Genomic DNA, 12,618 nt, shown 5'->3' on the forward strand with positions numbered 1-12,618 from the left:
GTATTTTCGTTGATACCTGGTCTGTTCTATTTCCAGTGCTTTCTAATACATTCTTTATGTCATATATTGAGTTCTTCAGCTCCAGAATTTGTTTGGTTATTTTTTAGGGTTTCAACCTCTTTGGTAAACTATTATTTCATTTCAGTAATTTTTATCTTGAGCTAACTGAACTTGAGCCTTTCTGAGTTTTCTTGTAGCTTGTTGAGTTTCTTCATGACAGCTCTTTTGAATTCTCTATTAGATCATAATACTCCATAGTTTTAATTTTGTTTTGGATGAAATTGTCATTTTGTTTTTGTGATAGTGTTACTGTGGTTCTTCATGATGCTTCATGAGTTGTTCCTCTGGTGGTGGGTATTTGAAGTAGAGAATACTTTTCAACTGATCCTGATAACTCAAAAGTAATTAGAGGATTTTCTTTTCTCTTCCAATAGGTGGCGTTATAGCACAAGTTTTTGTTTTCTTCTTATCTGAGCTGCCTCCGGTTATATTTAGGAAGTAGAACTTTCCACCCTCCACCTGATGGGCAGAAAGCAAAGATGAACTAAAGAAGAACCTCTTGATGAAGGTGAAAGAGGAGAATGAAAAAGCTGGCTTAAAACTCAGCATTCAAAGAACTAAGGTTATGGCATCCGGTCCCTTCACTTCATGGCAAACAGATGGGGAAAAAATGGAAACAGTGGGAGATTTTATTTTGTTGGCCTCCAAAATCACTGCAGATGGTAGGGCTTAATTGCTCTGTGACATGTGGGATCTTCCCAGACCAGGGATTGAACCCGTATCACCTGTACTAGCAGGTAGACTCCTTACCACTTGAGCCATCAGGGAAGCCCTGTCCGTTACTTTTCAGCCTGTTTGTGTCATTGAATCTAGCATGTCTTTTGTAGATTGTATATATTAGTAGTTTAGTTTTTTAGGGGGAGGATGAAATCTAATTTATGCTTTTTTGTTTTATCGTTTTGGGTCCATATTTTTAAGACTAGTTTTTTAAGATCAGTTTTAAGTTCACAACAAAATTGAGAGGAAGTTACAGGGATTTCCCAAATATTCCCTGCTCCAACAGATACATCACCCATTACCAACATTGCTTACCAGAATAATACATTTGTTATAATCTATGAACCTATATTAATATATCATAGTCAACCAAAGTATCATTTACCTTAGGGTTCATTCTTTTTTTTAAAATTTATTTATTTTTTAATTGAAGGGTAATTGCTTTACAGAATTGTGTTGGTTTCTGCCAAACGTCAACATGAATCGGCCGTAGGTATACATCTGTCCCCTCCCTCTTAAACCTCCCTCCATCTCTCTCCCCATCCTACCTCTCTCAGTTTTTACAGAGCCCCAGTTTGAGTTCCTTGAGTCATACAGCAAATTCCCATTGGCTATCTATTTTACATATGGTAATGTAAGTTTCCATGTTACTCTCTATTGACATGTTGATGTTGGCAATTTTATCTCTGGTTCCTCTGCCTTTTCTAAATCTAGCTTGTACATCTGGACATTCTTGATTCACATACTGTTGAAGCCTAGCTTGAAATATTTTGAGCATTACTTTGCTAGCATGTGAAATGAATGCAATTGTGTGCTAGTTTGAACATTCTTTGGCATTGCCCTTCTTTGGGACCAAAATGAAAACTGACCTTTTCCAGTCCTGTAGCCACTGCTGAGTTTTCCAAATTTGCTGGCATATTGAGTGTAGCACTTTAACAGCATCATCATTTAGGATTTGAAATCTTTATAGATGCCCTATGATGTCAGTCATTTCAGCCTGAAGGATTCCTTTAGTATTTCTCATAGGGCAGATTTACTAGCAACAAATTCTCTCATATCTGTTTTTTTGGTCTTTGTTTTTAAATCTGGAGATGCCTTAATTTCTCCTTTATTTTTAAAGGAGAATTTAGCTGGATATATAATTCTTGGTTGACCATGTATTTCTTTTAGCACTTTGAAGATGATCATCTCACTGTCTTTCATCTTTTCTGATAAGACATAACTATCTGTTAACTCTCTTCATGGTCATATTTTAGGCTACAACTTCCTCCACTCAGTTTTAGTTGCCTCTACTTCTGTCTGCTTTCTTTCTTCCCAAATCCATTGAAACCTCTTGCTTCTTGCTCCGTGAGCTTATCCTTTTTAAAATTTTTTCTCACCAGGATCTTAGGAGGAAGGGGAAACTAGTGTGTGAATTCAATCCACTACTTAAACCAGATGTTCTCTGTATCTTGCTATAGAAGGTCTGATCTAAGCCTGTGATTTCCCAGGAGCTACACACCTGCCCTTGTTTTAAGTTATCCAAGCTTGTCACTCAAGTGTTTCAAATATGTTTCACAGAATAGTATTTTCTTTGAGAAGTAGTTCAGGAATGTAAAAGATGTAAAATCTTGTTATCCTTCTCAGTCTGTAAATGAGATAGTAAGGTGAGTAGTAAACTCTGCTGTATCTACTATTTTAAGTTTTTCATGTTGAACTAGCTGCAATTTATTTTAAAAATTCTAAACAGTGTCACAGTATGTGTATTTAAAGGTGGATGTAATTATATGACCACAGTGTTTATATACTTACTAAAAAGAATATTCAGATACTAAACATCTTTTGGTTAGGAATCCAAATTATGGTCTGCAAAATGATGTGGTATGCTGTTTTTTACTAAAAATAACTGATAAGGAGAATCTTTCTTGCTGATACCACCTGCATAGCAATGCCCTGATTCCAGGTAATGTGTTTGGTAGAGTGAAGTAAGCCAGAAAGAAAAACACCAGTACAGTATATTAACGCATATATATGGAATTTAGGAAGATGGTAACAATAACCCTGTGTACGAGACAGCAAAAGAGACACTGATGTATAGAACAGTCTTATGGACTCTGTGAGAGAGGGAGAGGGTGGGAAGATTTGGGAGAATGGCATTTAAACATGTAAAATATCATGCATGAAACGAGTTGCCAGTCCAGGTTTGATGCACGATACTGGATGCTTGGGGCTGGTGCACTGGGATGACCCAGAGGGATGGAATGGGGAGGGAGGAGGGAGGAGGGTTCAGGATGGGGAACACATGTATACCTGTGGTGGATTCATTTTGATATTTGGCAAAACTAATACAATTATGTAAAGTTTAAAAATTAAAAAAAAAAAAAAAAAAACAAAAAAAAACCCATGATCGGGGATTCCCTGGTGGTCCAATGGTTAGGGCTCAGCCTTTTCAATGCCATAGCCTGGCATTCAATCCCTGATCAGGGAACTAAGATCCCGCAATTGTGAGCCACAGCCAAAAAATTATTTTAATTAAAAAATAAATAGAATATGATACATGCCAAAAAAAATAATAATAAAATAAAATAGAATTTTGATAGGAACATTAATGCCCAGGTCTCACCCAGGAACATGAGTCTTTTTCTAGATCTGGTTGATGATGTAGAACTTCTTAACATATTTCAGGAGGTTGTGAAGATTGGGTTAGAAAAAAAAAGTTTTATTTTTCTGGCAGCTAAATAGAACCCAGGAGACACACTTTCACAATAATCTATAGAATATGTGCTGCTAGGTAAATGCAGATTGCCTACCTAATGCATTGGTTCTCAAAGCATCAGGGTCATTGAAAACTAGTTAACAGGGCAGATTCTCAGCCCCATCCAGACCTACAGAGTGGAAATTCTTGAGGTGGGGCTGACTAGTCTGGATTTTTAGGAAAGCCCTCCAATTGATTCTGATGAGTGTTGAATTAGGATTTGTTGACTTTTTTTTAAAATGAATTTAGAAGTATCTGTGGTAGTGGCACTCATGTGAAGATGGTTGAAACCTGTAGGAATAACCAGTCAGATGTGGTTGGTTGTGGAAAAGAGTATGGAAACCTTGCTTATGAAAACCAGTTTCACCTATTGTTAACATCTTACCTGTTTTATCATAGTATGTTTTGTGAACAGTCTGAACCAAACAGCATATTTCTTCAAATGATGAAATACTGAGAATGATACTGTAGTGTTGTTTTTCTCTGATCTGTGATTAGTCTCCTGAGAGCTGGGGACCTTCCCTAAGGTGTATTTAAGGTGTGAGATCACAGAAGCCAGTGTGGTTCATAGCAAACTGCCAGACATAACGTATATTCAAAGCAGTCGTAAGTTATTTCCCTGAGGACTTATCTAGTTAGAAAGGCTGGAGGGATTTGAAAAAAAGAAAAGGTGTGTCTTAAATGTTGCCGGCCTGTTCTCCAGAGGTGATTTGAGGAGAAAGGGGATTTTATATAGTTCTAGGGTTTTTTGTTGTTGTTTTGTTGAGGATACAGACTCAGAGGTGGGATTCACAGTTGAGGACTTAGAGTTTAAAAGAAACTTGGTTTTATTTTGTTTTACTACATAAGGAGTCATAAGGAGTGCATTAATTCTTTTAAGGACAAAATACTACATACTGTGGTATTAAGAATCTATTTTTTATAGCATCTGAGCCACTAGATAAATCTTGTCAGCCCTTCATGATGAGGGGATGTGAATAGAATGTGTAATTAGCATTAGGGAAAGCATCCTAAAGGGGAGAAAATTTGGGCTAAGGGTTGAATTTATTGTCATCATGCATATTTGGCAAAAAAAAAAAAAAATAGCTACACTCCTTAGGGAATTAGGAGGAACACAAATTTTTCAGGTTGCAAATTGAAAAGATGTTGGAAATGTCACTGTGATCAGGGAAGTTAAGATAGAGTGAATGCCATTTCTTGCATTTGTGTAGTGGTGCTATCATTTATTTGATAGGCTCTTAGCAACAATCTTGAGATAAGTAAAGCATGATTACTCTTCCTCCTTTACAGATGAAAAAGCTGAGGTTCAGAGAGATTAAATGATGGTGGTGTGGTATATATTGGGTTGACCATAAAGTTCATTTGGGCTTTTCTATAGATATTGTGAACAATATAGTTTGATATAGAAAGAACGATATAGAAGGTCCATATAATCAAAGCTATGGTTTTTCTAGTAGTCATGTACAGATGTGAGAGTTGGACCATAAAGAAGACTGAGTGTCAAAGAATTGATGTTTTTGAACTGTGGTGTTGGAGAAGACTCTTGAGAGTCCTTTGGACTGCAAGGAGATCAGGCCAGTCAATCCTAAAGGAAATCAGTCCTGAATATTCATTGGAAGGATTGATGTTGAAGCTGAAGCTCCATTACTTTGACCACCTGCTGTAAAGAGCTGACTCACTGGAAAAGACCCTAATGAAAAGGTTGAAGGCAAGAGGAGAGGGTGACGGCAGAGGACGAGATGGTTAGATAGTATCACCGACTCAGTGAACATGAATTTGAGCAAGCTGTGGGAGATAGTAAAGGACAGGTTGCTACATTCCATTGAGTCTCAAAAAGTCGGGCATGACTTAGCAACTGAATAGCAAACAACACTGCAAATGATTGAACTCTTTGGCCAACCCAATATTTATTCAACAAATTTTTGAGCATCTACTACATAACAGGCCCTTTTCTGGGCTTTTAAGACGCAGTAGTTGACAAAGAAGACAAAAATCTATGACTTCATTGGGTAGAGAAAGGCAGATGGTAAATGGGATAAATAAGTAAATTATATAATGTGCTTAGATATATTTTCTTTACAAGTCCTGAGGAGAAAAATGGAACAGGGAAAGAGAGCTGGTTTAAAATGTGAATAGGGTGACTAGAAGGGTTTTGAAGAGGACGGTGACATGATCCATCTGAAGTGAAGATCATTCTGGCTTCTGTGTTGAAAACAGACTGTATTATCAATCAGGTATGGAATTAGATCTGTGTACTGGCTCTCAGGTAATCTTTATAACTTCTAGAGAGCAGATAGTAAGTCTCAGAGCTGTTAGTAAGTGTGCTTAAGATCACAAAGCCAGTAAGTGCCAACAACTCTATTGAAAATATGTTTAGATTTTGTAACATTATGTTTAGCTCTTTTCTGTTTCTTTTGGGAGGGGGGAACCTAAAATATGTAGAAGGGCTGTGTTGTTGATACTTGTCTTTGGTATAGCAGTGAATGACGATTTGGAAGGAAGAATTGACAGATTGTCTGCACAGAGCAAGACAAATTTGAAAATACTACTGTGGAAAGGAGCTCTGAAGAGTTTCTTGAAAGGGAAGAAATTATAAATGGTGCAGAATCCAGTGTAGTTAAGTTCCAATGCATAGTGTAGCAGACTAAGGTCTGTCTTTATTATTGAAAAGCTGTATGTATAGTGGTTAAGAGCACAAACTCTGGAGCTGAACTGTGTAAATTCAAATCCCAGCTCAAATCCCAGTTCAGATAATAGCTATGACTTCAGACAAATTCTTTGACTTGACTTTGCCTTAGTTTCCTATCTGTAAAATAGAAATAATGTACGGACTAAACATGTTCTTGCTGTATAATCCAGCAATCACGCTCCTTGATGTTTACCCAAAGGAGCTGAAAAACCTTTGTCCACAGAAAAACCTGTACACAGATGTTTATAGCCACTATATTCATAAGTACCAAAACTCAGTAACAACCAAGTTGTTCTTCAGTAGGTGAGTGAATCAACTATGGTATATATAAAGAATGGAATATTATTCAGTACTAAAAAGAAATGCACTTTCAAGCCATGAAGATATGGAAGATGTTAATTGTATATTAGTAAGTGAAAGCCAATCTGAAAAGGCTACATAATGTATGATTTCAACTATATTGCATTCTGGAAAAGCCAAAGTATGGAGACAGTGAACAGATTAATTATTACTGGGATGGGGTATAGAGTATAACTAAGTGGAGCATAGAGGATTTTTAGGGCAGATACAGTACTGTGTATGATACTATAATGGATACATATCATGATTCTTGGCAACCCCATAGACTGTAGCCCACACACTCCTCTGTCCATGGAATTCTCCAGGCAAGAATACTGGAATGGGTTGCTGTTTCCTACTCCAGGGGCTCTTTCCAACCTAGGGATCAAATCTAGGTTCCTGGTGTCTCTTGCATTGGCAGGTGGGTTCTTTACCACTAGCACCACCTGGGAAACCTATGCATGTCATACATTTGTCCAGTTCCATAGAGTGTCCAATGCCAAGAGTGAATCCTAAGGTAAACTATTGACTCTGGATGATTATGACGTATCAGTGTAGGTTCTTCTATTATAACGCATGTACCACTTTGGTGGGAGGGTGTTGATAATGAGAGGCTGGGCATGTGGGAAATAGGGCGGGGGTTTAGGGGGAAATCTCTGTACCTTCTACTCAGTTTTGCTATGTATCTAAAACTGCTCTAAAACTAAAATAATTTTTTAAAATGGAAATAATGGTGATACTCATCTAATAACATTGTCATGGATATTATGAGTTGAGATATATAAAGCATTTGGAACAGGGCTTGGCATTAAGTAAGCGTATGTGTTATTACTCATGAACATAAAAATATATAGGTTGCAGAGGTTCACTCATAGACTTAGGCTTGCATCTGTTTTTCCCCATACAAACTTAAATTTTTTAGCCATAGAAGCTTTTATCATGATTGCTGTGTAGAATCTAATCATTTTGATTGTATTTCTTTAAGTGTGGCAGAAAGCCTCTTACCAGAATGAGCTGGAGTGTAAGTTGATGATAGAAATTGTAATAAATCATTTTGAGGATGGGCCAAAGAATCTGCATTTTCCATAAGCACTCAAGGTGATTCTGATGCACGTTGGAGTGCTAGTGCTTTGAGAGTCTAGGAAGACTATACCATACTTCTAATATCTCAGGCACTTATTAATACAATCCCCGTAAATTCTCTCCCAAAAATACATGTATAAATTTTGGCAGATCACTATGTATCTAGAAGATGGAAGAGAAAGTAGTGATGGGAATACCAGACCACCTGACCTGCCTCTTGAGAAACCAATATGTAGGTCAGGAAGCAACAGTTAGAACTGGACATGGAACAACAGACTGGTTCCAAATGGGAAAAGGAGTACGTCAAGGTGGTATATTGTCACCTTGCTTATTTAACTTATATGCAGTGTACATCATGAGAAACACTGGGCTGGAAGAAGCACAAGCTGGAATCAAGATTGTCGGGAGAAATATAAATAACCTCAGATATGCAGATGACACCACCCTTATGGCAGAAAGTGAAGAGGAACTAAAAAGCCTCTTGATGAAAGAGGAGAGTGAAAAAGTTTGCTTAAAGCTCAACATTCAGAAAACGAAGATCATGGCATCTGGTCCTGTCACTTCATGGGAAATAGATGGGGAAACAGTGTCAGACTTTATTTTTTGGGCTCCAAAATCACTGCAGATGGTGATTGCAGCCATGAAATTAAAAGATGCTTACTCCTTGGAAGGAAAGCTATGACCAACCTAGATAGCATATTCAAAAGCAGAGACATTACTGTGTCAACAAAGGTCCGTCTAGTCAAGGCTATGGTTTTTCCAGTGGTCATGTGTGGATGTGAGAGTTGGACTGTGAAGAAGGCTGAGCGCCAAAGAATTGATGCTTCTGAACCGTGGTGTTGGAGAAGACTCTTGAGAGTCCCTTGGACTGCAAGGAGATCCAACCAGTCCATCCTAAAGGAGACCATTCCTGGGTGTTCATTGGAAGGACTGATGCTAAAGCTGAAACTCCAGTACTTTGGCCACCTCATTCGAAGAGTTGACTCATTGGAAAAGACCCTGCTTCTGAGAGGGATTGGGGGCAGGAGGAGAAGGGGATGACAGAGGATGAGATGGATGGATGGCATCACCGACTCAATGGACATGAGTTTGGGTAAACTCCGGAAGTTGGTGATGGACAGGGAGGCCTGGCATGCTGCGATTCATGGGGTCGCAAAGAGTTGGACACGACTGAGCGACTGAACGGAACTGAACTGAACTGATGGAGAGTCAGTGCACAAATGAGCACTTTTGCAGAGTTCTCCTGGATTTGAATTATTTGAAGAGAGCCAAGGGGTATTTCTGCTTCCAACCAAGATGAAATAACAAGAGACCAGAATCACCATCCTGCCTGAAATAACTATAAAACTAGACAAAATATGTAAAAATGGTTTTGGACATTGAAAAGCAGGCAGCTTGGAATCATGATCTTTGAGAGAGGACAAGCAAACGTGGTGAGCTTCAGGTTGCACCAGCTGCCTCCCTGGAAGCAGTTTGCATGCTGCAATATGGGGAGTACCTAAACAGAGCCTTCTTGGAGATGTGTAGAGAGCCAGGATGGCTAGAATTTGCAGTGTAGTATGTTGGAGAGAAGGGAGTAGCATGAAGAGAGGCTATAGAAACATGTGGAGGACCCTCAAGTTTTTGCTGGCCTAGAGTATTTGACTGAGTACTGATCTGCACAAACTACCCAAGACTAGGGAAAGATACAGGAAGAAGTAGACAGAACAGTTCCAGGGCATTCACGGGGTTGGAAATAGTTCATGTTCCCACCAGTCAGAGAAGAAAAGCCTCATGATACCCAGAGCAGCAGGTGGAAGCCTTACAAAGTTGTGGCCTTAAGCAATGGGCTAAATTAGCCTAAAATGAAGGCAGCTGTGGAGCTGCCATACTAATTTCAGATAACTAGTCTAATGAGGCAGGAATAAAGTGAGTAATTGAGACCTATTGAATAAGTAATGAGGATTTCCTTGTGGAGAAAGAAGGATTAAGTAAAACAGGATAAAAGGATGACTGGTTGTTCAGGCAAACAGGAAAGCTGTTTAATTTGTAAACCAGTGGAACTGAGTTTAAACAGTACTAGAGCTACTAGTACTTGAGCTACTAGAGTTTAGATGAAGGCACGTGATCAACAACTGCATGAAGAATGAAAGGGAATCTGCACTGAATACTTTTGATAGCCCTGCAGATACAAATGGGCTTCCTAGGTGGCGCTAGTGGTAAAGAACCTGCCTGCCCATACAGGAGACATAAGAGATGCAGGTTCAATCCCTGGGTGGGATCAAGCCTCTGGAGAATGAAATGGCAAGCCACTCCAGTGTTCTTGTCTGGAGAATAGGGTTGCAAAGACTTGCAACTAAAGTGACTTATCATGCATGCATGCATACACAATACATGTATATAATATCTAACACAAAAAATAATTATTTTGTATTTTGTCTTGCATATTAGAATAAGCCTATAGACAAGGCATGGAAGACAAGGCATGGAAAACTTGATTACAGGTATTTTTTGTTGTTCAGTTGCTAAATCATGTCTGACTCTTTTGCAATCCCATGGACTGTAGCCCACTAGGCTCCTCTGACCATGGAATTTTACATGCAAGAATACTGGAATGAGTTGCCATTTCCATCTCCAGGGGTTCTTCCTGACTCAGGAATCAAAGCTGCGTCTCCTGCATTGGCAGGTGAATTCTTTACTGCTGACCCCCCAGGAATGCCCAGTTGCAGATATAGCTAAAGTGTAAAAATTAAAAATCATTTAAAAAATTATATAGGTCCCCTCCACTTCCAAGTTCTTCTACCTATATCATTGTTTCAATTACTTTTAATTTTTAAGCTTTAGCTAGATCTTAATTAGCTAAAGCTTAAAATTAAAAAATTGTTTTTTTTTAAAAGGAAATGAAGTAGCAGAACTTGGAAGTGGAGGGGAAAGATGAAATGGAATAGTATGGATAAAACTACTTTTCTTATTTTACAAGGTAAGGAATCAAGAAACTGTTTAAAGTTGATAGAATAAAATATGGTTAAACGATGTTACTTAAAATTACAAAGATAATCAGAAGAATTAAAAATGTTTTGGTATGTTTGGTGGAGAAAGATTTGGCATGGTGGAAGGTAGGTAAAGTAAATGAGCCAGTTTTCTCGTTTTGGTGAATCATTTTAAAGATGATAAAATAATAACCAGAAGTATACATGTAGTCATTTCCCCTGGAAGAACTAAACCCAGTGTTTACATTTTTTACCTCTGGGGAGTAAAAGTTGGGCTGGGAGATAAGAATGGAGACTTTTCATTCTGTACCATTTATTTCTTTGTAAACTTTTATATATGCTTAATTATCTGTTTGAATGTCCATTTTTTAACCTCAAAATGTATTGCAAATCATTTTTAGCCTTTTTTAAAAAACCTATTGTATCTTGATGTGTCTTGGGACTTCTGAAAACACTAATGTGATGGTAAACCACATACACTGTGCAGACAGAGGAGCTGATTGTTTTAATTTTTGATGATTACAGCCCATCTAAGGGTTAGATCTCAGCTCTGGGTACTAGGATATGAATAACTATAGAATTTAAATAGAAAGGGCATCCATGTCTATGAGGTCTAGAACCATTGCATATGAAAAATGTGGAGGAGAAGATCTGCGGGTGGATAGTTTGGGAAGATGTAATGCGAGAGTACATGATCGCCAACCAGCTTTAGATATGTGGAACAAAGGGTTTATTATTCTGTGTGGTCTCAGAGCAGATATTTACAGAGTAGCCACATAAAAAGAGTTTTTTACTAGAATTATGTGATGATGTCACTGCTACTTTTCAAGGACATTGTGGAGAGAATGCTCGTATGGGTTAGGATTCTAATAGAGGACTTCTGAGGTTCCTCACAAATTTGAGTTTCTGAGGGCCAAGTTGAGAAGAAAGTTTTAATACAGTCCACAATCTTATTTGTACTTTTTACTACCCAAAGGGATAAGATTAATTCAACACTATTTAAAGCCATTTTGGGGGTTGTTTCTTTGGCCACTCTGTGCAGCATGCTAAGTCACTTCAGTCGTGTCCAACTCTGTGTGACCCCATAGATGGCAGCCCACCAGGCTCCCCCTTTCCTGGGATTCTCCAGGCAAGAACACTGGAGTGGGTTGCCATTTCCTTCTCCAATGCATGAAAGTGAAGTCGCTCAGTTGTATCCGACTCTTAGTGACATGGGATCTTAATTTCCAGACCAGGGATCAAACCCCTTCCCCTACATTGAAAGTGTGGAGTCTTAACCACTGGACCATGTTTTCAATGGGTTTTAGGTGTTAGATCCATGAAAGTCAGTCTAATATGCCATTTCACCTCAAGAGATATGTATGCAGTGAATGTGTCCCTTACATCAGAGAAGAGCAAGTCATGGCTTCTCCTCTTGAGACCCCATGGTGTGCAGGGGAGCCAGTCCAGTAGTCGCATTTTATTACATCACAGCTGAAGAGCTTAGGGTGGCTTCAGGAAAGACTTAACAGAAAAAGTGACAGCTAGGTCTGTCTTGTCACCACATGCTGGATCACCTGGGACATGCTTCATAACTCCTCATCTACCGAACAATTCTGACTGCTCTAAAAATCCCATGGTTCTAAAATGGTGATAATTGTATTTTGGGGATCAAATGTTTTAAAGGTCCAGAATTTTGAAAAGTAATATGGTAAAAATATTGTAAATCTGATCTTAGTGGGTATTCTTTTAAATTAAATTTTTGCTAATGAGTTTCCTGGAACAACTTGTTCCATTAGTCTATTGACTTCTTGTCTTTGTCTAATATTTGTTTGAAATATTATGTACATTATAAATTTCATATTAATTAGTATGATACCAGATTTGTGATATGAATATTGCAGGAATTTCTTTTATCTTTCATGGTAGAATACATCTATGATTTTAATTTCTGTATTTCTTTTGAAGGGAGACTGTTTCATCAAGTAGGACTTGAAAATTTTATACCTATTGAACATATAAAACTTGATTTTAGAAATAAAATTTTA

General features: G+C 38.1%; 1 protein-coding gene across 7 annotated transcripts in view; it reads left to right on the top strand.

The window, feature by feature from the left end:
* Window positions 1-12,618, top strand: part of PTPDC1 (protein tyrosine phosphatase domain containing 1) — a 73,530-nt gene that overhangs the window by 9,136 nt on the left and 51,776 nt on the right. For 2 of the 7 annotated variants that reach the window (XM_055579095.1, XM_055579097.1), the window contains exon 2: window positions 435-494. The exons of 1 other annotated variant lie outside the window; for it this stretch is intronic. Coding sequence is in view for 3 of the 6 variants with exons in the window: in XM_055579093.1 (XP_055435068.1) it covers window positions 563-622 (60 nt within the window). In the remaining 3 variants the exon portion in view is untranslated. Of the gene's footprint in view, window positions 1-434; window positions 623-10,498; window positions 10,582-12,618 lie in introns of those variants that run through there. 4 more of the 7 variants (XM_055579096.1, XM_055579093.1, XM_055579094.1 and 1 more) reach the window with 4 other exon arrangements.

This window comes from Bubalus kerabau, chromosome 4, assembly GCF_029407905.1.
Source record: "Bubalus kerabau isolate K-KA32 ecotype Philippines breed swamp buffalo chromosome 4, PCC_UOA_SB_1v2, whole genome shotgun sequence".
NCBI lineage: Eukaryota > Metazoa > Chordata > Mammalia > Artiodactyla > Bovidae > Bubalus > Bubalus kerabau.